The sequence below is a fragment of the Oratosquilla oratoria genome, chromosome 8, assembly GCF_046742065.1.
Source record: "Oratosquilla oratoria isolate Oo_2021 chromosome 8, ASM4674206v1, whole genome shotgun sequence".
Taxonomy (NCBI): domain Eukaryota; kingdom Metazoa; phylum Arthropoda; class Malacostraca; order Stomatopoda; family Squillidae; genus Oratosquilla; species Oratosquilla oratoria.
In genome coordinates this window covers 17,487,059-17,514,929 of record NC_134784.1, presented here as the reverse complement: position 1 = coordinate 17,514,929, position 27,871 = coordinate 17,487,059, and the positions used below count along the sequence as shown (strand labels likewise).

General features: G+C 37.6%; 1 protein-coding gene across 1 annotated transcript in view; it reads right to left on the bottom strand.

Annotated features, from left to right (window-relative positions):
- Positions 1–27,871, bottom strand: part of LOC143027613 (protein prune homolog 2-like) — a 289,335-nt gene that overhangs the window by 161,435 nt on the left and 100,029 nt on the right. The window contains exons 6-8 of the mRNA XM_076188976.1: positions 26,603–26,653; positions 23,212–23,333; positions 11,988–12,127 (exon numbers count right to left, since the gene is read on the bottom strand). Coding sequence (XP_076045091.1) covers positions 11,988–12,127; positions 23,212–23,333; positions 26,603–26,653 — 313 coding nt within the window. The remainder of the gene's footprint in view (positions 1–11,987; positions 12,128–23,211; positions 23,334–26,602; positions 26,654–27,871) is intronic.

Below are 27,871 nucleotides of genomic sequence, written 5' to 3'. Positions count from 1 at the left end.
TCCTCCATCCAGTTTAGTAGGTTGCCTTGTATCCCTCCTATGTTTTCCAATTTTTTAAATAATTTTTTGTGGTACCTTGTTGAAGGCTTTTTGTTGTATCCCTCCTATGTTTTCCAATTTTTTAAATAATTTTTTGAGGTACCTTGTTGAAGGCTTTTTGTAAGTCCAAGAAAGCACAATCAGTGAATTCATCCCTTTCTTGTATTATATCTATTAGTCTTGAGTAAAAACAGATTAAATTTGTGGTACATGATCTTCCCTGTCTGAACCCAAATTGTCTTGTGTATTTATTTACCTAGTTGTATTTTGCAAGAGGAGAGCTATGCTCGTAGTGACCCGCAGTTGTATCTTTCCGCATCCAGTGCTTTTTTAAAATCATGTATAGCACTCATAGTTTCCTCTTTCAATTTGTTCCATGTATTTACCTAGTTGTATTTTGTGGGAAGGGGAGCTATGCTCGTGGTGTCCTGCCTTTGTATCTCGCAGTGTCTATTTTGTGCACACTATTTTTTTGTGCCTTTACTTTTCTTTTTGGGAATGTCCCCTTTCGGGGCTACAGGTAGTAGGACTCCTAATCCCATCCCCATCCCATTTTTTGTCGCCTTTTACGACTCAAGTGGAAAGACTTGGTGGTAGTATTCTCTTCCCCCACCACAGGGTTGGCAAAAACAGAAAATGAATACTCAGAGAAATGGTACAGGAGAGCAGCAAGGGGTTGGGGGACAGCATAATGGAGGGTCAGTCGTAGGGTCGCCAAATTTATGAAGCGGCCTTGCTGTGGAATGTGCTGTGTCTTGCGACACTGCTTCTGACCCAGGGCAGTGGACAGGATGCAGGGATGGCCTGTCATCCAGGAGGTGCCAAGAGGGAGGGAGGAGGGTGGAGGGGAGTGGAATATATAGGAAATGGAATGGGTGGGAGTGGTTTCTATGCCTTTTTCTTTTTGGCTACCCCCATGTAGGGGGAAGGAGCCTTTGGTATATGTATGTATTATTTTGTCCAGTTTGTTCCAAGTGTCCACCACTCTATGTGGAAAACTGTTTCTCTTCAGATCTCTTCTATAACTATGTTTTTTTATTTTCTTTCCATGTCCTCTTGTGTTCCTCTTGTCCCAGTTTAACAAGTCCTCTCTATCAAATATTTCTGTACCCTTCATGATTCTGTAGATGTTCAGTAGGTCGCCTCTCTTCTTTGCTCCAGAGTCGGTAACTCCAGTTTAGCCAATCTCTCCTCATATGACAAGTTTGCAAGTGCAGGGGTCATTTTTGTGGCAGCTCTCTGGATTCTTTCTATTTTCTTTATATTTATTTTGGTACAGGGTGACCACAATGTCGCCGCATATTCTTGTGCCTTATCAGTGTGACCACTAGTTTTTTAATCATTTCTTCGTCCAAATATGTAAATGCCACTTTTATTGATCTTAGCAAGTTATAGGATTCTCCGACAATTTTGTTTATCTGTTTATCATAGGACAAGTCGTTTGAGATAATTACACCCAAATCTTTTTTGGATCTCTCCTTCTTTACCTCCTTAGTTCCAATTTTATATTGTCCTGATATTCTATTTTCATTTTTTCCGAACTCCATTATGCTACACTTGTTAATATTGAAGTCTACTTCCCATTTCTGACTCCAGTTCCATACCTTATTCAGGTCTTCCTGTAGTGATTCACAATACTTTTCAGTTTTCACTTTCCTTAACAGTTTGGCATCATCTGCAAAGAAGCTCATGTAACATTGCACATCATCATCCATGTCATTCACATAAATAGCAAACATTATTGGAGTCAATACAGATCCTTGCGGAACTCCACTGATCACCTCTTTCCAATCTGATTATTTTTCTCTAAGCACTACTCTCATCTTTCTACCAATCAGGAAGTCCTCCATCCATTTTAGTAGGTGTCCTTGTATCCCTCCTATGTGTTCCAGTTTTTTTTAAATACTTTTTTGTGTGGTATTTTGTCAAAAGCTTTTTGTAAGTCCAGGAAGGTACAACCAGCCTATCCATTCCTTTCTTGCACTATGTCTATTAATCTTGAGTAGAAACATATTTAGTTTGTGGTACATGATCTTCCTTGTCTGAACCCAAATGTCTTGGGTTTATTATCTTTCAGGCATTTTACCCATCTATCCTTGATGATTATCTCACAAATTTTGGCTATAGTGCTTGTTAGTGAGACTGGTCTAGTTAGCTGGTTCTTCCTTGTTTCCTCCTTTATATATTGGTACAATGTTAGCATTTTTCCAGTCTTCTGGTATTTTTCCTTAAGTGAGCAACTTATTATATGTATTTTGTCCATTAGTTCATCTTTGCATTCTTTTAGAATCCAATTTACAATTCTGTTTGGGCCATGTGATTTCCTGATCTCAAGGTTTGATAGATGTTCCATTATTTCTTTTTGTGTTATTATTATCTCATTTAATGAATGCCTTGTATCTTCTAGCATTTTTGTATGCTTGTTCTCTTTCTAAGTGTTCATTTTTGGGGGCACATAAGTCACCACAATCTTTCTACTTTTCATGTCCTTGTCTTCGATTTTTATCATGATCAGTTCTACATTACCTTTGTCCTCCGCAATTTTTGTCACATTCAAGTTTTTCATGGCCAAGAACATGATTCCTCCTCCCTGTTTCCTGTCTCTGTTTTTAATCCAGTAATTGTATAGTCCATGTCCAACATAGTTTAGTCTCCACAATTCTCATTATGTCTGGTTTTTCTTCTAACAGGTAATCATTAAGTTCGTTCAGTCCTGAAATTAATCCATCGATGTTAGTATAGGCCACTTTTAATTTTTTCCTTTCTCCATTTTTTTTTTGTCTTTGGTTCACTCATTCTGATGTACCATTTTCTCAGTCTCATGTCAATTACTCTCCAATAGAATTCCTTACTTTTGGTCTCCATTCTCTTTGCGTTTTTTTCCTTAGCTTCCTCTCTTAGTGTCTTCTCTTTTTCTAATTCCTCAATACTCATTTCTCTTTTTATCCATATCTTATTGTACTGTTCACTCCTTGCCAAATTACCTTTTTCAAACATGTCTTCTACTACCATTTGTGATCTTTAATTACTTTTATCTTTAGGGGTCCATTTCTATCCTTAGAATAATGACTAATCCTATACACATCATCAATGTCCTTCCGTACATCCTGGGCTCTTATCCTGAATTTCTTTTAGGATTGCTATTGCTGTTTCTTTTTCTTCTTTTTCTATCATGTACCTCACCAGCCTATGTTTTTCTTTTAGTCCATAAACCACAATACATGTATCTATTACTCTGTGTGGAAAGCTGTTCTTTTTCAAATCTCTTCTGTAACTGTCTTCCTTAAGTTTCTTCTTGTGTCCTCTTGTACTTCTGTCCCATTTAAGGAGATCATCCCTATTAAGGATTTCCATCCCTTTCATAATTCTGTAGATGGTTATCAAATCACCTCTTTCTCTTCTTTGCTCCAGAGTTAGTAAGTTTAGTTTGTCCAATCTTTGCTCGTAAGTCAACTTGCTAAGTGATGGTGCCATCTTTGTCAATGCTCTTTGAATTCTTTCTAGTTTATGTTTTTTATTGTACTGGGTGTCCATATAGTGATGCTGCATATTCTAATTTTAGTCTTATCAGGGTACCTGGTATTCTCTTTACCATTTCCTGATCTATGTAGTCAAAGGTCACTTTCATTAATCTTATCAAATTGTAAGTTTCTCCAACTATTTTGTTTACATGTTTGTCTGGTGACATGTCATTTGAGATAATTACTCCTAGTTCTCTTTCTGAGTTTACTTTTGTAACTTCCTTTGTTCCAATTTTGTATTGACCATGTGTATTTACCTAGTTGTATTTACCTGGTTGTATTTAAGGGAAGGGGAGCTATGCTTGTGATGTCCCATCTCCATGTCTCGTTTTATCTAGACTGTTTTTAAATTTGTGTATCATTTTTGCACACACCACATTCTCATCTAACTTGTTCCAAATGTGGGGAAAGCTGTTTTTTTCAGGTCTCTTCTATAATTGTCTTTTTCTATTTTCTTTCCACACCCTCTTGTATCTTTACCATCCCCTTTTATTAGATCTGTGTGTGTGTGCGTGTATTTACCTAGTTGTATTTTACGGAAAGGGGAGCTATGCTCATGGTGTCCCGTCTTCATATCTCATTTTATCAACTATTTTTAAATTCATGTTTTGTTTTTGCACACACTACTTTATCATCTAACCTGTTCCAACTGTCTATTACTCTGTGAGGAAAGCTGTTCTTTTTCAGATCTCTTCTATAGCTATCTTTCTTGATTTTCTTTCTGTGTCCTCTTGTATTTCTATCATCCCATTTTATTATATCCTTTCTATCAATAATTTCTATGCCTTTCATGATTCTATAAATAGCTATCAAATCTCCTCTCTCTCTTCTTTGCTCTAGTATCTGTAGCTCAAGTTTTGCTAGTCTTTCTTCATATGATAGTTTTGAGTGTTGGTGCCAATTTTGTAATTGCTCTTTGTATTCTTTCAAGTTTTTTTATACATTTTTTTGTACTTGGTGACCACATCGTTGCTGCATATTCCAATCTTGGTCTTATCAGAGTGATTAGTATTTTCTTCACCATTTCTTCATCCAGGTATGTAAATGCCACTTTGATTGTTCTTATTAAATTATAAGTTTCACCAAAAATCTTATTTATTTGTTTCTCAGGTGACATATTGTGTGTGTATGCGCGTGTGCATTTACCTAGTTGTACTTTACGGGAAGAGGAGCTGTGCTTGTGGTGTCCCGTCTTCATATCTCGTTTTATCTAGACTGTTCTCAAATTCGTGTATCGTTTTTGCACACACCACATTTTCATATAACTTGTTCCAAATGTCTATTATCACGTGTGGAAAGCTGTTCATTTTCAGGTCTCTTCTATAATTGTCGTTCTTGACTTTCTTTCCATGTCCTCTTGTATCTCTACCATTCCATTTTATTAGATTCTCTCTATCAATAATTTCCATGCCTTTCATGATTCTATACATAGTTATCAAGTCTCCTCTCTCTCTTCTTTGCTCCAATGTCTGTAGCTCAAGTTTTGTCAGCCTCTCTTCGTAATAGTTCTTTGTATTCTTTCAAGTTTTGTTATACATTTTTTTGTACTTAGTGTCCACGTCGTCACTGCATATTCCAATTTTGGACTTATCAAAGTGACTAGTATTTTCTTCACTATTTCTTCATCCAGGTATGTAAATGCCACTTTGATCTTATTAAATTATAAGTTTCTCCAAAAAGTTTGTTTATGTGTTTCTATGGGGACATATTATTCATAATAATGATTCCTAGGTCCTTCTCTTTTTCTACCTTTTTTAATTTCTTCCACTCCCAATGTATATGATTCCACTATTCTTTTTTTGCTTCTTCCAAATTCCATTATACTACACTTCTTAATATTGAATTCCATCCCCCACTTCCTACTCCATTACCATACTTCATTGAGATCACTCTGCAGTGACTCACAATCTTCTTTGGTGCTCACTTTTTTCAACATTTTGCATCGTCTGAGAAGAAGCTCATATAACTTTCAATTCCTTCATCCATATCATTAATATATAGAGCAAACATTATTGGGGCGAGAACTGTTCCTTGTGGAATTCCACTAATCACCTCATCCCAATTGGAATGTTTGTTTCTTATCACCACTCTCATTTTCCTTTCATGCAAGAAGTCTTCCTTCCACTTAAGTAGTTTGCCCTGTATTCCTCCTGCAGTTTCTAATTTCTTATGTGGCACCTTATCAAAGGCTTTTTTCAGGTCTAGAAAGGCACAATCAGCCCATCCATCTCTTTCTTGTATCATATCTATTAGTCTTGAATAGAAACACAAAGTATGTCACACATCATCTTCCTTGTGTTAATCCAAACTGCCTTGGATTTAGTACATTGTTTTTTTCCAAAAGCTTTACCCATCTAATTTTGATAATTCTTTCACAAATTTTAGCTACTGTACTTGTAAGAGAGACTGGTCTATAGTTTGTAGGGAACTGACATCAAAAGTGACAAAATTTTCACACTGAATGAGAATCTGACAAGAAACAATGGTCTCAAACGGTCCGGCAATAGATTCAATTTGGAAGTGGGTAGAAACAACTTCACCAACTGTATAGTTAATGAATGGAATAAACTTCCTGCAGAGGCAGTGTTATGTAGTTCAGTTTGAAGCTTTATGAATCATTTAAATAAACACCTAAGCAAGATGCTGTAATGACTATCATTTATTTTATATTTGTTTATTTGTTTTGTTATCATTTGTCCATTTGTTTATAATTATTTGTTTGATTCTCATTATTAGCTATGTCAATTTATTATTATTTACTATTTACCTGTTTATTATCTAACTATACCTATGCATTTAATTATCTTATTTGTTATTTATATTATTGTTTTTATTCATTTATTTATCATTATTATGATTTTTCACATCCGACCTAGATATGGACCAAAAGGTCTCCTGGTGGCATGCTCCGTCTTTGTAATCCTTCGTAATATTGGTACTATATTTGCTCTTTTCCAATCTTCTGGAAATGTTCCATCCTTCAATGAACTGCTTATTAGACTATGTATTTTGTCTGTTTGTTCCTGCATTCTCTCAAAATCCAGTTTGCCATTTCATCTGGTCCATGCAATTTTCTAACATCGAGATTACTCAAGTGATTCATTATTTAATCCCTTGTTACTTCTATCTCTTTCATAAGGGGGACTTTCCCCTCCCACTCAACATCTCTAAGTTGTATGTTCTTTTTCGTAAACACTGTTCATAATTTCTGCCATTTCTATTTCCTCTGTGTACTCTATTCCTCCTTGTCATAGTTTCACTAAATCTTGTTTTTAAGTTTGTTATTTACTAATCTATAAAATAGTTTTGGCTGATCTTCACATTTTTCTATGACATCTTTTTCATATTTTCTCTTTTCTTCTCTGTGCACTTGTACATATTCATTTCTATAACTCAAACATATTTTCCATTTTTCAGGTTTTTTGTCTTTCCTCCATTTTATCCAAGCTTTATCCCTTTTATCTTTTAACTTGCTACATCTTTTGTTGTACCAACATTCTACATATCCTTTTTCTTGTTTTTGTCTTGGAACATACTTTTCCACTCCTTCCTTATAAATTTTTGTCAAGATTTTCCATTTCTCTTCTACTGTTGTTTCCTCTTTGTATATCCTTTCCCAGTCTGCTTTTTGAAAAAAAATTCTCACTTAATAAAAACTTGTTTTTTCATACACCATTCTTCCCTTTCTATATTGTTAATTTTCCCATGTATTTTTCTTCATTTTGGTCACTTTTACTTATTGGTGTCTTATATTCAATCATCCACTATTTCCGGTTCTGATGTGATTATTAGATCTAGTCTCGATGGCTCATCCTCATTTCTATACCTAGTATTCTCTTGTATCCATTGCGTCATTGTATGTTCTATAACACTGGGTAACAGCCAAACAATTGTCAGGGGTTTCTCAGCTGATTTAGACTAATTTTGGTGTTCTGAGTCCGAATATCACATTGGTTTTGCTCAATCAGGTCAACTTTTTGAGATACAGCCATAGGCCTACCTGACGAGCTATACATATGATAATTTGAAGGGTTTTGAGTTCAATCCTATTTTTCTTGAAGAATATAGCGAATTATTCATATATAAATGGTTGCTTCTGGTGTGTTTCTGTTTGAAATTGACTAATTGACTTATTTCTTTCTTTTCAGGGTATTGATATGGCTTCGGCACGACGGTCATGCAGGAATAATCCTGACATTTTCTGCTACATTTGCGGAGAATACACGCTGTCAATGCACAGGAAGAGCATCACAAGCTTTGTGAAGCGCGCATACCAGGCTTACTTTCAAGTCAAGCTGGGTGACCAAGATAAGTCCTGGGCACCGCACACGGTGTGCATGACGTGCGTGGAATACCTCCGGCGGTGGACGAAGGGCACGAAAACTTCACTGGAGGGAGCCGTCTGACCATGAATCGGATTGTTACTTCTGCGCCATCAATACTACTGGCATCAACCGGAAGAATCGGAGCAGCCTCCAGTACCCCGACCTTCCATCTGCCTGCCGTCCAGTTGCTCACTGCGAAGAACTTCCTGTACCAGCGTGCAGAGAGCTTCCTGACAGCGACGACGAGGCCACCACTGCATATGAGGGAGGAGATACAGAAGAAGAGTATGAAACACAAGATGGTCCGCAGCCCTTTTCACAATGTGAGCTTAATGATCTGGTTCGGGATCTCAGCTTGTCGAAGACTTCCGCCAAGCTGTTGGCCTCCAGACTCAAAGAGAAAAATCTACTCGGCGAGGACGCGCGTATCACGTTCTTTCGTAGAAGGCATCAGGACTACATGGGCTACTTCTGCCAGGAGGAAGACCTCGTGTTCTGCCGAGATGTCGCCGGTCTTCTTGTTAAACTCGGCGCTCCTCAATATGATCCGAGAGATTGGCGACTCTTCATAGACAGTAGCAAGCGCTCTTTGAAGAGTGTGCTCATCCACAACGGGAACGAGTTCGCCTCAATTCCTCTTGCGCACTCCACAACTCTCAAAGAGAAATATGAAGCAGTCAAGTACGTGCTCGACAAAATCCAATATGAGCAGCACCAATGGCTCATCTGCGTCGACCTTAAGATGGTGAACTTTCTACTTGGTCAGCAGTCCAGGTACACAAAGTACCCATGCTTTATATGTAAGTGGGACAGTCGAGACAGAGCCCAGCACTATGTGAAGAAAGAGTGGCCGGCGCGAGAGCAGTTAGTACCTGGGGCGAGCAACATCATAAACGAACCTCTTGTTAACCGGGAAAAGATTTTGTTCCCACCGCTTCACATCAAGCTTGGGTTAATGAAATAGTTCACGCGCGCTCTGGACAAGGATGGGAGGTGCTTCAACTACCTGTGGCGAGCCTTCCCTGGAGTGACCATTGAGAAGCTGAAGGCCGGCATTTTCGATGGCCCACAGATACGGCAGCTCATCAAGGAGACAGAGTTCGAAAACTCCATGAACACGCTAGAGTGCGCCGCCTGGAGGTCGTTTGTGCAGGTGGTGAACAACAACCTGGGGAACAAGAAGGCAGCAAACCACGCCACACTCATCAACAGCATGATAAAGAACTTCCAAAACCTCGGGTGTTTGATGAGTATAAAGATGCATTTCCTGTTCTCACACATGGAGAAGTTTCCTGAAAACCTTGGTGCGGTCAGCGACGAGCAGGGAGAAAGGTTCCATCAGGACATGCGTCAAATGGAGGAGAGGTACCAGGGGAGGTGGGACGCAGTCATGCTCGCGGACTACTGCTGGTCGCTGAAGAGAGACAACCCAGCAGCTGCTCACACACGGATTTACGCCGTGAACTCCGAACTTTTGTGTCACGTAACGCTCATGTACATGTATTAAGCTTATCAAATGTAATCGAGTATATAAAAAATGAATGAATTTGGATACGTTGACTTTTATTTCCCCAGGAAAACGGAAAAACCAAATTTTTATGATCCGCAGAAATTGGGTTTTTGGACGAAAAATTGTTTTTTTCTTAAATGTCTGTAGCGAACAATCCTGACCTGATTGAGAAAAACCAAGGGCATTTTCGGACTCAGAGCATCACAATTAGTCTAATTCCGCTGGAAAACCCTGGACGATTTAAAAAAAAAAAAAAAATTGTTACCCAGTGTAATCATATCAAGTAGTACATTTCCCCATAGGTCGTCTCCATCCTTCACTGTCATCTCTTCCCAGCAGATTTCTTTTACAATAAAAGTCACCCATTATAACTATTCTTTCTCCGTCTTCCATCATCTTAATTAGTGTTATCCTTGTGTCTTCTTACATATTTTTGTGTTCTCTCTCTTCCCACAAAGCCGTTTACGAGGCACATAATTTACCACAAACTTCCTGCTCTTCCCATCCCTGTCCTTTATTTCCATCATAATCATCTCTATTCTTTCCATATGTAACATTCCTCACATTTATATCCTTCCTAGTCAGGAAAATAACTCCACCACCTTGTTTTACTTCTGTTTCCAATCCAATAATTATATACACCATGTCCTACACTGTTGGGTAGTAATGGACCTTTCAATTTTGTCTCTACAATTCCCATTAAGTCAGGTTCCTTTTCCATCAGGTAATCATTCAGTTCATTCAAGCCTGTTATTAATCCATCTATATTTGTGATTTTTTTTTTTTTTTTTTTTTTTTACCTCCATCCTGTTTTCTGTTTCCCTTCTGTTTTTCTCTGCTATGAAGCATTTCCTCACTTTCATGTCCACTACTCTCCAATAGAATTTCTCTTTGACTCTGTTCTGTTCTTGTTTTGTTTTTTTCTTTAGCTTCGATTTTTTGTTTTTTCTTCCTCTCTTTCCTCTTTATTCATATCTCTTTCTATCCCTACCTGTTTGTAGTGATCACTTTCTGCTAGTTTCCCTGTTTTTGATAAGACATTCTCTGCTGTCGTCTGTGACCTGAATTCAACCTTAATTGGTCTGGTCTTGTCTATACTGTATTTCCCTAGCCCATATATATTTCTTCAATTTCTTTCCCTATTTCCTGTTCACCTTGAAATATTCTTAATAAATTGTTTACCTTTTCTTTCTCATCTCTTACTCTTGTAGTCCTATTTGGATTATGCTTCTCTTCCATTCCTAATATAATTATGCATTTCTTTTTATCTGCTAAGTCTCTTACTACATTCTCCTTCTCTCTCATCACTTTAATATTTGTGTCCTTAGTGTGTTCCTTCATCTGTTGTGTCACTATATCTTAAATTCAATTTTATTATCCTCCTGAACTTTTCTCCAACCCTTTACCTCTTTTGCTATGGACTCATTATTTTCTTTATTATTCCTCTTTAATTCCTCATTCTCATCCTTTACTTCTTTAAATATCTTTTTAATTCTTCTATTTCTTTATTTAGGTTTTGGTCCTCCTTCTTTAGTTCTTCCAATTTATCAACTCTCTGTGTAATTAGCGTGAGTTGGCTAAACCTAACCTCCCATGATTCGTTCATTTTTGTTAGTTTTTCCTCTAGACTTGCTAATTGGGGGAGGTTGTCATCTCCTCCCTCATTAAATCCATAGAAATAATTATCTCCACTTTCTATTGAGTTGCTCTTATCTATATTTCTACTTTTGATCCCTTTGCTGACTTGTTCAACTTCATCTGTGTCGTCTGCGCATCTTTTGTTTACACCCCTTCTGACTTCCAGTCCCTGTTCCTCCCCTTCCTCATTTTCTTCCATTTTTTTTTTTTTTAATAATTCCTCCCCTTCTCCTTTATCTTCACCTGCCCACTACACCACGAGCTTTCCCCTTCCCTACTAATACAAAACAAGTACTCCCTCATTGCTGAAATCCACAATTTTTTTTTTTTTTTTTTACGGAGTTCCAATCTTCACCATCTGACATGTGTGTGCGTGTGTGTATAAAGTTAGAGATACATTTAAGTTCTAGGCCAAGCACAAGGAGGGTACAACAGATACTGTATATCTGAAAACAAAAGTGTCATGTAAAATTTTCTCAAGGGTAGTATGTGAAGTATTCTTGCCAAGTTACTACTTCAATGACAGTAATCTCTCTTACAATGGAAAAGGACCTGTATTTATCAATAAGACTATCTAAGATCACACTGACAATGAATGCTACACATACAACAGTACTGCCAAAGATGTAATAATGGAAATCTATATTATCTAATGTTATTAAGGCTTCAATAGGACTCGCCCTCAGTGTTGAGGTCTTCTGATAATGGTTGGCAGAGACCTTGTACTTCCCTGAAATGCTTGGCCTCAAGGCCGAAAGCATGACCTCAGCATTGTATTTGTTTATTATTCCACAGCTGACCTTATTTTGGATTGAAATATCTTTGGTTGACATTACTTGTCATTGTAATTCACTGTAATCACTATAAAAGAGCATCTGATTTGCTACCTGAGGAGATGCTGTCCCTATGACCAAAATATAAGCTTTTTGCAGTGTACGTAATATTGCTACTCACAAGAACAGGCTATCCATAACATAATCGTAGTCTTTTCGTGATCTGTCGGGAAGAAAACAGGCGGAGAATACGATGATAGCCTCATGGCTGTCCTTCAAATAGCCACCATGGGACAGTACCTTCTTGTAGGGTTCTATTACCTAAAACAAAATGAGATCTTCAAGTGACATGTTATAATTACTGTACAGTAACACACACACATATACATACAGGGATAGAAGGGCTAAGAGGTCATAAGAACAAATTAAGAAAGACTACAGGTCTAAAGGATGTGGAAAAAAATACAGCTTTTCATATAAATGCATAAATACCTGGAATAGCTTAGGTGATATAGTCCCAGCTGGAACAATACATGAATTCTAATCAAAATATGATAACTAGAAAATAAGAATGTAGACCAAATTGAAACCATACATGAATTTGAGATTAGTTATTGGAGAGTAGGAGATGGTACCCCAAAAGCATTGCTCCTCTCCTTTATACCATCTATCTATACACCAAGAGGTTTCTTCCCCTTTGTATGGGAGGTACCCAGCCAAGGTATGCATCCATTGCAACCCATTTCATTCCTATCTACCACCAATTTCTCTTTCTTCTTAGCTCCTTGCAGATGAAGGGTCATCCCTGGCCCCTGCCCATTGCCTGAGTTAGAGGCAATGCAGCAAGATACAGTACATCTACAGCAGGATCAACCATTTCATTTACATGACAACCCCCCCTCCTTGTCCACTCATGCAAAAATAGAGAAAAAACTATTGCAATTAAGATAAAGAAAAAATATAATAATGAAATAAATCCATACATACATATACCAAAGGCTTTTTCCCCCTTACAAGGAAGGTAACCAAAAACAAAGGCATAAAATCCACTCCCACCCATTCCATCCCCATATACTCCACTCTCATCCATCCCTCTCCCTCCCTCTTATCTTGGCACCTCCTGGATGACAGGTCATCCCTGCATCTCGACCACTGCCCTGGGTCAGAAGCAGTGTCGCAAGACACAGCACATACACAGCAAGGCCTCTTCATTAAATTGGTGACCCTCCCTCTCCATCCCCTCATGCAGAAATGGAGAAGATGGGGAGAAATCCCTTCGGGCTGTGTCAATTTATTTTTCACACATACTCCCTCACCTCCCATCCCCCACCCACTGGGGCGGCACATTTAGGGGGCGGCAATTCTAGTCTGGACATGCTGCCCACAAGGCTGGCAAAATAACTATAATAAAATAGGTCAAAGGAGCCTGGAATATTTTAGTAATATACAAATTTTGCATTAAAGTCAATATGAAATATTTTTCCCTTATCCTTTCTGCAATAGAGACATTAAATACAAAATTTAAAATCCGTTAAATAATTTTGCAAGCCAATAGCTAACACAGGCTGTAAGGAATGGTGGAGATGGGAAGTGGTGATGGGGGAGGGGGGCATCACTGAGAACTTTGCCCCGGGGTGGCACTTTGCCCCAGGGCATAACTTAGGCATGTAAGGACCTGAAAGGCAATTGGATGTGGATATTAGGAACTTAAATAGGAGCTTGGAGAAAATAATGGAGGCAATCGCAACTGAGCATTTCCTTGACACACTAAATACCAACACTAGGTTATATGTTTCTACTAAAAAATCCCAAGATAGGAGGGAGGGAGGAGGGTGGAGGGGAGTGGAATATATGGGAAATGAAATGGGTGGGAGTGATTTCTATGCCTTTTTCTTTTTGGCTAACCCCCCCCCCCCTGTAGCCTTTGGTATATGTATGTACTAAAAAATGTTAGACATTGATGAAGGCAGCAAGTTGTGTGGAAAATTATATATTTAGGGTAGATGAAGCTAGAAGTATGAAACAGATCTCTAGGGGTGAGAACAGAAGTGTGTTTGGGATACCAACTCATAGACACAAGACCACAAGTAGGAGATAGTTGGAGATGGCCAACTCAGTGCTTTAACTGCGGTAAATTCGTGCAAAGAACTCAGGATTGTTATGCTAGGCCAAATGGATGGAGACATAGGCAAAAAATGGGAAATAGGTTCATCAGGCAGGAGATAATGTGTGTGGGAAGAAGTAGGAGTAAAACAGATCAAAATAGATGTTATACCTGTGGGAGGTATGGTCATAGTTTGGTAAATTGTCCCAAGGTAAATGGAAACAGGAGGGACACACAAAACCTGAGTAAGACAGAAAAGAAAGTAGTGGGGGACAAGGCTAATAGTAATTGCTGTGTAGGTGAAGATAAGTTAGGTAAAGTAGAAGATGCAGAAGTTGGTCAAGAGTGGTTTCCATATATGAGAAATGCTAGGATAGGAGTGGAAGGAGGTGAAGAGAAATACTCAAAGCAACATCACTACACAAATAATTATCCCTAAGAAGACCAGGAAGAGGATTATGAAAATGGTGTACGAGGCAACATTTGTTCACTTTGGAGTGACAAAAAACAAAGGAGGTAATAAACTATTCTACTGGCTTTGCATAGCTGATGAGGTAAAAAAGTTTGTAAATTATTGGATCATTGGAGGAAAACAATGCTATTCAGGGTCACAGTAAAGCCAAAATGTCACTGACTTCAACTTTTGAAGAGAAAAGGGGAAGGAAAATAGTGGCCTTCATCTTCAAAGTTGCTCACAATAGAAAACACTAAACCAAATTTAATTTCTAGTTTTGTTTACATCACAAACCATTATTTTTCATTGCTATATCTACACTAATAATGAATGATTTTGAAGGCTTCACACTCAAAAAGGTTAGTCCATTAGAAAAAAAAATCAATATAGTACAGAAAATAAATTTGAAAAAGATGATAAGTCTCAAGTTGGATACTCTGCCTTGGAGGTAAGTGAAATTCTTACAGAGTTGGAAAGATTTAGAGACTTAATTTCCTCACATGAAGCTAGATTACATGATCTGAAGAATAAACTTGAGCAGGAAAAGGAAACAAACCTGGCACAAAAAATGGGGATTGATAAATTGAGAAGGGAGAATGAAACTTTGATGAGAGAAAAAATCTAAACACCATGGAGGAAAAAGAGGATAGGCCAACAACAAATGAGGATAGGAGAAATAGAGTAACCTTTAAAGAGATCATGGAGCAACAGGAAAGAGATAGCCTGGAAGATGGAATAGTCAATATTATATTAAAAAGATGAAAAAACAAATCTTATTAGATATTTAGATTAGGAAAGATGCTAACAAAGAGGAATGAACAAATACATGAAAGCTAATGGAAGCCAAAGCCAAAAATGATAGGACCAAAGAAGAGAAAAAGCATTTTTTTAAGAGTTATCAGTCGGGTGAGAAAATGGTTTCTAAGAAAACAAGAGGGCAGTATTGCAAAGTAAGCACAACAAGAAACTTAGACTAGCATATGCTAATGTTGATGGTTTACTATCAACTAGGTTGGAGATAAAGATAAATGAGCCTAATAGATTGTGTCTAGTTGAGAGTAAACTCCCCAAAAATGTTGATATACAGTTAGGGAACAACAGATATATCTCCTGGAGATGAGACAGCGAAGATAAAAAGGGTGGTGTTTGAGGTGAGAAGTGACATAAAGATGGAAGAAGCTAATCTGAGAGAAGGCAGGGCTGAAGCAATTCACCTAAAGATCACTACTAAAGGACACAATAAAAGAGACTTATGGTGGCATATGTTCCCCCCTAAGACAAGAGCATAGAAGAGATACAGGGATGTCCCATCATCCAGGAGAAGCCAGGATAAGAGGGAGGGAGGGAGGGGGGTGAATAGGAGTGGAGTATCTGGGGATGGAATGGGTGGGAGTGGATTTTATGCCTTTGTTTTTTGGCTACCTCCCTTGTACGGGGGAAAAAGCCTTTGGTATGGGTATGTGGTAACATAGTCCTCATTGCAGATATTAATTGTGGTTATGTTAACTGGGAGGAATGGCAAGCAGGAAAGTAGATTCCTGGGGAAATACACTGTTGAGTATAGCAATGGAGAACACAATGACTCAGTGGGTAAAGGAAGTGACATGGGTAAAAGATGACACTCCCACAAGATTAGATCTTTTACTAACCAGAGCCACAAATCATCAATTCCTTGAACTATGCCCAAGAGGAAAAAGTGACCATGTTACAATTGAATTTCAACTAAAGGATGAGGAAATAGAGCCGATAAATTAATCACACAGGCAAGGGAAACTCAATCTTAGGAAAGCAGATTACTTAGGGTTGAGAAAATTCTTTGAAGGAAAAATCTGGGAGGAATTCATGAATACCACAGGAATAGGGAGGAAATGGGAAATCTTGACATTTACAACTAGGGAGTAAACAGACATGTGCCAAAGATTAGTGGAAGAAGCAGAAACAGGACTGGTTTATCAAAAAGTGTGAGATTTCAAAAAAGGCCATGGACATGTGGGAAAAATGGAGGAAAAGAAGAAGCTTATAAACAAGCTAAAAATTACTATACAAAAATCAAGAATTTAGAGGGAAGAAAAAAGTAATTTTGACAGAACAAGGTTTAGTAGATAAATTCAAAGTTAAACCAAACTGCTTTTAGGTTTATAAATGGTAAATTGAGACACAGGAAAATAATCACCAAGTTCATAATGGGTGGTGAGGTCTTTGGAGAGGCCTCAGTTCAGGCAGAAATAATGAATGAATATTTCCAATCAGTCTTCACTAAAGAGAGCAATTTTTTGGAGGAAAGGGAGAGAAGCAAAAATCCAGATTTAGAAGATATAAATGTAAAAGTGAGGGAACTGCTCAGTCTCTTAGGATCATTGCATGTTACCCCAGACTGGATACTTAAAGAATGTAATGAACAACTTATGGACAAGATTCACAGTCTCTTTACACATTTGTTGAGAGAAGGCATTATGCCACTTGATTGGAAAAGGGCAGACATGGTGCCAACTCACAAAGGTGGAAACAAGGAGACACCATTAAATTATAGGTCAGTATCACTGACCAGCACAATACTAAAATCATGTGAAAGGATTGTGAGAGATCAATGGACTAAGTATCTTGAAGAGATGAACATTTTGACAGTCAGTTTGGCTTCAGATCTGGAAGGTTGTGTGTATCAAACCTTTTAAGCTTTTACTTGAGAGTGATTGATGCCCTGCATGAGATAGAGAGGTGGGTGTACTATGTGTACCTTGATACAGAGAAGGCATTTGATAAAGTACCTCATAGTTAACTAATGTGGAAATTGGAGAACATTAGAGGAGTGAGAGTCAAACTACTAGAATGGATGAAAGATTTTTTGAAGGAAAGATACATGAGGACAGTAGTAAAGGATAAGATGTCAAGATGGAGAAAAGTAATGAGCAGAGTTCTACAAGGTTTAGTACTTGCACCATACTGTTTCTTGTCTATGTCAATGACATGATGGAATTTATAACAAGCTATGCAAAGATGTTTGTAGATGACACAAAAATCAAGAGAAGGGTGAAAAATGAGGACAGTAGATTATTGCAAAAGGATCTAGAAACTATTTGTGCATGGAGCCAAGAATGGGAAATGAAGTTTAATACAAAAAAATACAAAGCACTGCATAAGCAAAGGAGGAGAAAGATTTGGGAGTGTTCATACAAGACATCCTGTCACCTAACAGACATATCAGCAAGACTGGGAGAGACATAAGGACTACTGCAGAAGATTAAAGTGGCATTTCACTACAAGGTTGAAGAGTTGATTAAAAAACTAAATGAAACACTGATCCACACAAGACTTGAATATACGTCAGTAGTATGGTTCCCACAGTGTGAAGGATATAAGCAGGATTGAAAAAATATAAAGGGCAGCAACCAAACTGGTCCCCAGCATGGCAGATAAATCATACAAGGAAAGACTAAGAGGACTGGGTCTGCCAACTTTGAAAGATCGAAAGGAAAGTGGTAATATGATTATGGTTTTCATGTCAATAAAGGGGATAGATTGTATTGACAGAAAAAATCTCCTCATTAAAGTTGGGAAGTCTTTAAGAGGTCATGGGAACAAATTAAGAAAGACTAAATGTCTAAAGGATGTGAATAAATACAGTTTACCATATACATGTATAAATATATGGAATACCTTAGAAAGTGATATAGCCCAAGCTCAAACAATACACGAGTTCAAATCTAAATATGATAATTGGAAATCAAGGACATAGATTGAGTTGGAGAATAGGAGACAGGACCCAATAAGTATTTACCTAGTTGTATTATACAGGAAGGGAGCTATGCTTGTATTGACATGTCTTTGTATCTTTCAGCATCAAGTTTGTTTTTAAATTCTTGAATAGTATTTGCACACACTGTTACCTTATCTAATTTATTCATGATATCCACCACTCTGTGTGGGAAGTTATTCTTTTTCATATTTCTTCTATGACTATCCTTTCTGTGTCACAGTTATTTCTTTCAATGGGGGTATCTTTCTCTCTGTATTTCCTCATAGTTTTGTGAACTTTCAATTGTGAATACAGATTTGAAATGTTTGTTCATAATTTCAGGCATTTCTACACCTTATATTCATAATTCCCTTGGTGCAGTCTTACTATTTCTTGTTTGTCTTTTAGTTTACCATTTACATACCCGTAAAATAGTTTAGGTTGTTCCTTGCATTCTTCTACTATGTCCTTTTCATAGTTTCTCTTTTCATTTCTGCATGTTTTTACATAATAATTTCTTAGTTTGATATATGTTTGCCACTTACTCGTATTTCTGTCTTTTTTTTTTCTCCATCTTTTCCAAGCTTTGTCTCCTCTATCTTTAGCCTCATTACATTTTTTTTTGTACCAGCACTTAATGTATACCCTTTCTTGCTTCTGTTTTGGTACATAATTATTCCTTCATTGTAAATTTCTTTTAGTATATTCCATTTCTCTTCCATCTTTGTTTCTTCATTTAAGAAGTTTTCCCAATTTGCATTTTCAAAGAATTTTCTGAATTTCTCAAAATCTGTTTTATTGTACATTAGTCTTCCTTTTCTATGTTTCTCATTTCTTCACGAATCCATTTGTTCTTTTAGTTCAAACTCTATTAGTAAGTGGTCACTGTTCCCAATTTGGGTTTTGTAATCAATTCTGTCCACAATTTTAGGCTCTGACAGAAGTATTAAATTTAGTATCAATGGTTCCTCATTGTTTCTATATCTGGTATTTTCCTTTACCCATTGAGTCATTGTGTATTCAATAGTCATATCCAATAGTATGTTTTCCCAGAGGTCTTCTCCACCCTTCACTGTCATTTCTTCACAACATATTTCTTTTGACTTAAAGTCACCCTTAACCCATACAGTGTTGCTTTATAGGGGTGAAACAGGTCACGTGGGGTTGGATTTTGGCCAAATAATATTATTGTCTAATAAAATTGGAAAAAAATAGCTGATTTCAACAATATAAATGCGATATCTGAGTGTTTCCTGTAGGCCGTCATTTCCTGTGATTCCTTTCACGCCTGGCTGCAATACTAGAGTGGTGCTGCGTAAGACGAAACATGTGGAATAGTACTATGCAATCTCCGCTTCTTATTTATTATTTCCGACACACTTTGAATGCTTCTTCCGTGACTATATATTGTTTAGTTTGAGTTTCTTGTAAAATATATCTTAGGATTGTTTGTCTAGCCTTTCTATAGTCATATCATAGTACCAAATTTATCGCGCTCGTACAGACTATATTTTCTGTATGTGTATATAAGTAGCACAATATTATCCCTTCATTGCACAAGCATAACATGTTTTCTAACACCAACAACAACAAAATTGTACACAGCTGCTCAAATAAGCCATTATACCAATTTGATGTTTTTTATGTTGGTACTCCTGCATACCACAGCCCGCCCGCTCTCGCCTGCCTGCTGACCACACCCCACACATTTTCCCATTTATTATGTAGCTTCCGTGTCTTTGCATTTGCTGCCGACCAATTTGGTATTGCTCTGCTACTGTACAGTTCACATAACATCCCAATTTTACAAGTATATCTAAGAGATAATTGTGTATTACCTCTGGACTGTAGCATATCCCATGAAAATCCGTACGGCTGGGAAACTAAGGACTCAGGTTCCGAGGCAGAAATGAATGAGTGAATGATATGAACGCACATGTGAATGAAACACAGCACAGATAATGTGGCAATTGATGCTTACATAGGGAAAAGTGTATTGGCTAATGTACCTACAACTGCCGACCAGTTTTTTTTTTATTCAGATACATATATATATATATATATATATTTCCCGCATCCGACCTAGTAATGGACCAAAAGGTCTCCTGTCGGCATGCTCCGCCTTTGTAATCCTTTGTAAACTGTTGAACACGCAAATACGCATCCCATGGCCATAGGGGAAAAAAATCCTGTGCCTGTAAACTTTCAGGTTTCCTTATTATAAACGGCCATAGGGGGGAAATTCCTGTACCTCTAAACTTTCAAGTTTACCTATTTATAAACGGCCATGGGGGAAAAAAATCCTGTAACTGTGACATTATCGTCATAGAGAACACTCTCTATTTCCGCCGATGTCAAGCCCCGGGGCATGGTGCAGAATAACACGTGCGAGCAGGGAAGATGTGACAGCGCGTCTGGATAGCATGCATGGCCGGCTTATCACGCCGCAGGGGTGCCAACACAACCGACGATGACTCTACGCATGAACACAAAATACCTTGAAATTGCTATTCAAGTTGGAATAATATAAAAATAGCTGATCTACTAAACAGGATTTTGAGTATATTGATAAGTAATCATGACACCACTGATATATTTCTATAAAAATACCTATTTCTTCAATAAATCACTCGTGGTCATGGATACATTCAATGAAATAGACCACAGCAATACAATAAAAATCAGAGTGAGCTTTCAAAATCATATTTAGGAATAGAAAAGACATCTTGAACCATTTCTACAAGTTTAGGTGCCGTGAAGTAAAAGAAAAGATGATCCGTATATATACGTACTAAACACTTTCCCTCCCGAACGTATATATACGTACTAAACACTTTGCGGGTTAAAGGGGTATGCGACACCTGGGGGGGGTGAATTTGGTCAAGATATGGCATTTTTCAAAACTGTGTTCAAAATGTTCGTATACCACTTAGAAATAAATCCCGACAAATAATTTTCCAGCCGCGCGCAATTTAAAGGTCTTGGGTGAGGTTTAAAGGGACAGAGTTAAAGGCGCAACCCACACTAGAGAGAGGCATGCCATTTAGGACCTTCAGGCGCATCGAATAACGTTGAAATTTGATTGAATTTACGCTCGCCCAGTGCTTCAACGGCCAGTACGATGGTGGAGGGGAAGGGAGGAAGGTGGAGGGAGAAGTTTTGCCAACTTTGAGCGAAGCTAAGCGTCAGTTACCTGCTAGCTCTGAAAGGAAAAGTGCGCATGTCTCATGAGCTCTCATTGCAATCTATTACTTTAGCTAGTACATATTACTCTTTAGTACAGTCATCATGGGTAGCAAAAAGGACAAAAGAACATCCACAATGACAAAAAACAGCAGTTGAAGATGGCAAGCAGTCAAAGACGACTAGCCAAGACCTCACCACCTCTCACTCCACCACCGCCCTCACCTGCACCTCTGGAAGATTAAATCCAAAGAAGAAAGCAAGAGGAAAAAGATCAAGGCTATACAGGAAGAAGAGAGAAAGAAGAGAGAAGAAGGGACATCATATGATGCTGGAGGGGGTGCCCTACCAACATAGATTGGTGAGGGGAATCTGATGAGGAAAGAGAAGGCGCCCACTGCTGGAAAATAAACCTCTTTCCAATGATTCAGATACCCTGAAGACCCCAGCAGTGAGGTTTCATATGAAGAAACTGCCAAAGGTGCAAAAAAGCAAATTATATGATGGTGTCATCTGTGCGTCGTCACTACTTTGATATACTTATACTTTAGTTTTTCAGTATTTAAAGTACTTATAATTAACATATGTTGATGATTTTTACTGTACTTACTCATTATATAATAAGAATTAAGCCATGAAAAAATCAGTCAAATTGGTGAAACTATAAGCAAGGTACAGATATATTTATATTTCAAGTTGCCATATCTCCGTTCGATATTTTTAAACTTTTGTTTAATCATAAAAAATCTAAAATACATCAGATTTAGATGAAACTTACAGGGAATATTACTTTTAGTAACTGCTAGGGCCGATCGTTCGAATATTTTGAATAGGATGAAAGAGTTCGGAGTAATAATGGAAATAAGAAAAAAAAAAAAAAAAAAAAAAAATCACGATTTTAGCCAGACATTAAAATTGAAATGCCTGTATGCAAAAGTATAAAGGAAATTGTTCAATTACTCAATGACCGGCCCTAGGTGTGCATACTGACTAATCATAGCCAAAATATAAAACAAATTGGTCCACGTATTATGGTGCTGTGCACTTTTAAATGTCGCTACTGGTATACGTACATGTGTACATATGTACATACATCATTCTATTTCACCTAAAATGTAGGGAACATGGATACCTATTTACCTGAGAAGTTTCAGCTCTTTACTCTAAATAATTTAGAAAATGACTCCAGGTGTCGCATACCCCCTTTATTACTATATTTCCTCCTTTCAGTAAATCAGTTAGTATATTCTTTGTTCTTCCAATAGTTTGGAATGATCACTCTCCATCCAAGACTGTGTTTTGAGGGGTACATTACTACAAATTTTCTACTTTTTATGTCAGTTATCAACTTTTATCATAATCAATTCTACATTGTTTTTTCCTTCTGTTATCTTGGTCACATTTAAGCCTTAGTCAAAAATATTACTCCTCCACCCTGTTTCTCCTTTCTATTTTTCATCAAATGGTTGTGTAGACCTTGCCCCGCAGTGTTTGGTGGTAGAGGACTTTTTTTATTTCATTTCTACAATTCCCATTATGTCTGGTTTTTCTAATGCCAGATAGTTGTTTTATTCATTCAGTCCTAAAATCATGCAGTCTATGTTGGTGTAAGCTATTTTTAATTTTTTCCTTTCTGGTCCTTTTCTGTCTATTACATTTCCTCTTTTTTATAAACCATTTTCTCAGCCTCAGGTCTAGTACTCTCTTTTCTTGTATACTACAATTAGGTAAACACACATACACAAAATTAAATATGATAATTGGAAAAATAAAGATGTAGAAAAAGTTGAAATCATACAAGAATATGAAGCTAGGTATGATCAATTTCAAAGTAGGGAACAAGACTCCACAAGCAATGCTCCTTTCCTGTATACTACAATTAAGTAAATGAATTAGGTAAAATCAAATACATATACAAATTCAAAACTTACCTTCATGTCAATACGTCTTTCAATCCCTGAGATAACAACAGCTCGCCAAGATCGATCCTCTGTTGTCTCCTGTGTAGCTGAATACTCTGGCATGGGTTCCACTGATGGCTGGGGTCCCAAACCTTTTGGATGAGGGGAAAGGGTGAGCTAAGTGAGTGAATGACTATTGAAACACCAATACAGGATGGCTGTTCAGCTTAGGGCTGAGGAACCTTTCATTTGCCATCTAAGAAGTAAAAACATATTGCAAACATTGAAGTCCAACAATCACCAGCAACTTTTACCTGCTTTAGAGTATTGAATACATAGTAAAATGCAGTCAATATTTTAGGGATTGTTTAAGGGCACCCCTATGGACTGGAGCTACATATCATTTGTCCATGTTAGAGTAAAATTTCTAGTCATAGAGGAATTATGGTACTTTTGTACTACAAATGTTCTTCCTTTATGATGTTCCTTTTGAATTTTTCTTTACCATTTCCATGATTCGACCTCATCCTAACTCCTGTAGTACGGGGGAACATAATTCTGCTATCATATTTCCCATGTATGTCATAAATAGCAACTACGTGGGACTGATGCAACCAGGGATCCTGCTGTCTGTGTGCTCATCCCATGAGAAATCATGACATAAGAAGGTATGGGAGAATTTCAACTAGAACACTAAAAACTGACTCATTAAATATGTGTGGTTGTAGTACGTATAAGAGTAAAAGGTAAGAGATTGACATATGCAATAAGCTCTTCAGTGCTGTTTTCAGGATGTCTTATGAGGATCTTCTGGGTAAATTGCATTGAATGTCAACACTGACATTAGCAAAAAGACTAATGACATTGAAGGAAGCAATCACACCCTCTATGATAGAGATGTTGAGATGGAGAAAATGTGCAGCAGAAGACATCTGTAATTACAGAGTCAAAGGGTGCCTTTCATTTAATTTCTTAGCAATTTGGTAAATTGATGTGGGAATCTGGTTTATCATAAGTTTAAATGGTCTGTTATTTTTTCTGAGTTTTTACATCTTTAGCCTAATGCAGGCCTATCAAGGTTTAAAAAGATGTTCCTTTTGCAAAGCATAAGATGTGTGCCATTATTGCAGAGCACAACCTATCCATTTCCATATGGGTTATATACCAGTATTTATTGTAAATGTAACCTGAGATTCAAAAGGGATAAATGCAGCAATGTGTGCCTGGACAATGGTTTGAAATTTTTTTAAAGAGTATCATATTTGAAACTCTCCTAATTGTTCAGGTCTTGTGGATTGCTTAAAAACACAAAATTTTCTCTGATAACACTATTCAACAAAGAATGTCCCAAGAAAAATGACACTTGTTTTTCACATTTTGGATTCTAAATAATAAAAATCTCCAAAAGTTTGTATTGCCCATAGTTTTTGTGATCCAATACACTCATGTCATTTAATGTTATGTGTTGTTCATTACAGAGATCAGCTGTAGTACTGTAGAAACAAATCACTGAAAAAAATACACATTTCCATTTTCTATGAACTTAATCCATAAGTCTGAGTCAACAGAGAGAGGTAGAACATGATGTAACATGTAGAAATGTGCAGGCAATACATACTTAAAAGGTTAATAGCATACTTAGTCACTACTGTACATGCCAACACTATCACCTTATTGTTACAGAAATATACGAGTGGATAGAATTCATTTGTTTTTGTGGAGCTTTGAAATATACTTGTGTGATGTTTTACTAGACTTTACAAAGTCTACATACTCCATCAACCATCACAATGCTGAGAAACTGCACAAACAACCCCAACTCTTTTTGCTACACTTGTAGTGAATTAATATTGAAATCACAAAAGCTTCATTTTACAACATTGATTATAAAGAGGACGAGAGATGGAAGGAATACTTCTCAGAGCTTCTAAATCCAGCAGAAGTGGAGAGACCAACAGATGAAGAAGTTATTCAGAGAACAGAACAAAATAGTATAATAACAACAAATGAAATTAAAGATGCTATTAAAGCTATGAAAAATGGAAAAAGCCCTGGAAGTGACAGTATACCAGTCAAACTACTGAAGGGAAATGATGATATAGTTAAGTGGCTAACCAGAGTTTTTAATGTTGCCTGGAATGAAGGTAGAGTGCCAGCTGATTGGGGAAAGGCAATTATTTGTAAAAAATTTAAGAAAGGTGATCGCACCGAATGTAGGAACTATAGAGGAGTATCACTGCTGTCACAAGTGGGGAAGATATATGAAAGAGTGCTAGAGAAGAGATTAAGAATAATAGTTGAGGACAAGCTGGAAGAAGGACAATATGGATTTAGACCCCAGAGAGGAACAACGGATGCAATATTCACACTGAAGATGATAATAGAAAGGAACTGGGAGTGGGACCAACATGTGTACATCGCTTTTGTAGATCTGGAAAAAGCATTTGACAGGTTACCAAGGAATGAAATATGGGATACTTTGGAAGACCCAACATATATGATAGAACCCTCATTAATTAGAGCTATAAAGAGTCTTTACAGAAATAATGTCAGTGCGGTAAGGACCCAGCTAAGAGAGGATAACTGGTTTGATGTAACTGAGGGTGTAAGACAGGGTGGTGTGATATCTCCTTTACAGGAGCATGAAGAGGTTGAGACTTGGGGGAGAGGTAACTACATTGGCATATGCAGATGATATTGCGATAATCACAAAGTCTCGTACAAAATTGCAGGATACCCTAAATGCATGGAATGAAGAATTGAAAAAGTCAAGAATGATAATAAATGCAAATAAAACTAAAGTAATGATGGTGGCGAGAGAGAGAGATGATATTGAGATAGAAATAGATGGAATACAATTGAAACAAGTGGAAGACTTTCAGTACTTGGGAGTTCAAATACACGAGAGGTGTTATATGGAGAAAGAAATAACAAGCAGAATCGAAAAATATACAAATAATCTAAGATTAATGTATCCACTACTAAAAGACAGACTCATACCATCAAAAGTTAAAGTCATCATATATAAAACGATACTAAGACCAGTATTAACATATGGCTCAGAGACCTGGACACTAACAATGAGATTAAAGAGCAAGATACAGGCAGCAGAGATGAGAATGTTGCGATTAATAAAGGGAGTAACAAGAAGAGATCGTTTAAGAGATGAGGATATCAGAGATGAACTGGACATCCAATCAATATTAGAATTTGTAGAAAGAAGTAAACTGAGATGGTATGGACACATCATGAGGATGAGTCAAGAAAGGTACCCTGCTAAATATTATCGATGGAATCCAAGAGGGAAGAGGCCGGTAGGAAGACCCAGAAAGAGATGGAGAGATGGAGTGAGGGAAGCAATTGAAGTGAGAGGATCAACAATAGAGAGTGTGGAAGAAGAGGAACTTTACGAGGATCGTACCTGGTGGAGAAGTTTCGTGAGGCATCACAACTGACAGGGCACTGGCCCTACCTGGTGTATGGTAAAGGTAAAGGTAAAGGTAAAGATTATAAAGTATTATGAGCATCAATTTGGATGTAAAGTGGGTGACCAGGATAAAAACTGGACTCCTCATATATGTTGTGTAACTTGTGGGACACTTCTTACTACATGGACAAAAGGTATATACATATACCAAAGGCTTTTTCCCCCTTATAAGGGAGGCAGCCAAAAAACAAGGCATAAAATCCACTCCCACCCATTCCATCCCTACATACTCCACTCTCATCCACCCTCCTATCTCCCTCTTATCTTGGCTCCTCCTGGAAGATGGGTCATCCCTACATCTAGCCCACTGCCCTGGGTCAGAAGCAGTGATGCAAGATACAGTATATCCATAGCAAGGCTGCTTCATTAAATTGACAACCCCCCTCTCCATCCCCTCATGCAGAAAAGGAGAAGAGGGGGAGAAATTCCTTCAGGCTGCATCAATTTATTTATCAAACATACTCCCTCACCCCACCATCCCCCACCCACTCCCATTCATGCATCATAGCATCATCCATACACAACCATTCTCCATTCACCCCTATCTTCTGTCCTCTCCTGTCCTTTCTCAACAGACATTCCACTCTTTCCCAATGCCCCTTTTACCCCATCCATCCATCTCATTCTTGGTCGCCCCTTCGTCTTCTGCCTTACAAACCTCTTTTACTAATCTTTCTTCATTCTTTCCATGTGTCCAAACCATCCCAATACTCTTTCATCAACCCTATCTCCCAACTCTCTTTCCACCCCTGTTCTCCACATCACCTCATTTCTTCTATCCAGTCTAGTAACCCCTATCATACTTCCCAGGCACCTCATCTCAAACTCTTTTACAGATATATAAATAACAAATTAAAGGATAAATACAAGATTGTAAAACTGCGTGAAGGAGATAAAGAAATGGCAGAAGTTATGATCAGACATTTCAGGTCTGTTTTTACAATTGAGAGCTCACAAATTTGGGAAGATGGACAACGAGAAATATCCCCTAAAATGAAAGAAATAAAGGTAACACAGAAAGAAATAAGTGACAAAATAAAAAACCTAGATGTTAGGAAATCGCATGGATCGGATGGAATTGCAAATTGGATACTGAAAGAGTGTATAGATGAACAGACAGACAAATTATACAAGATAAACTTTTCACTCAAAGAAGGAAAGGTACTGCAAGATTGGAAAGATGCAAACATAGTACCAATATAT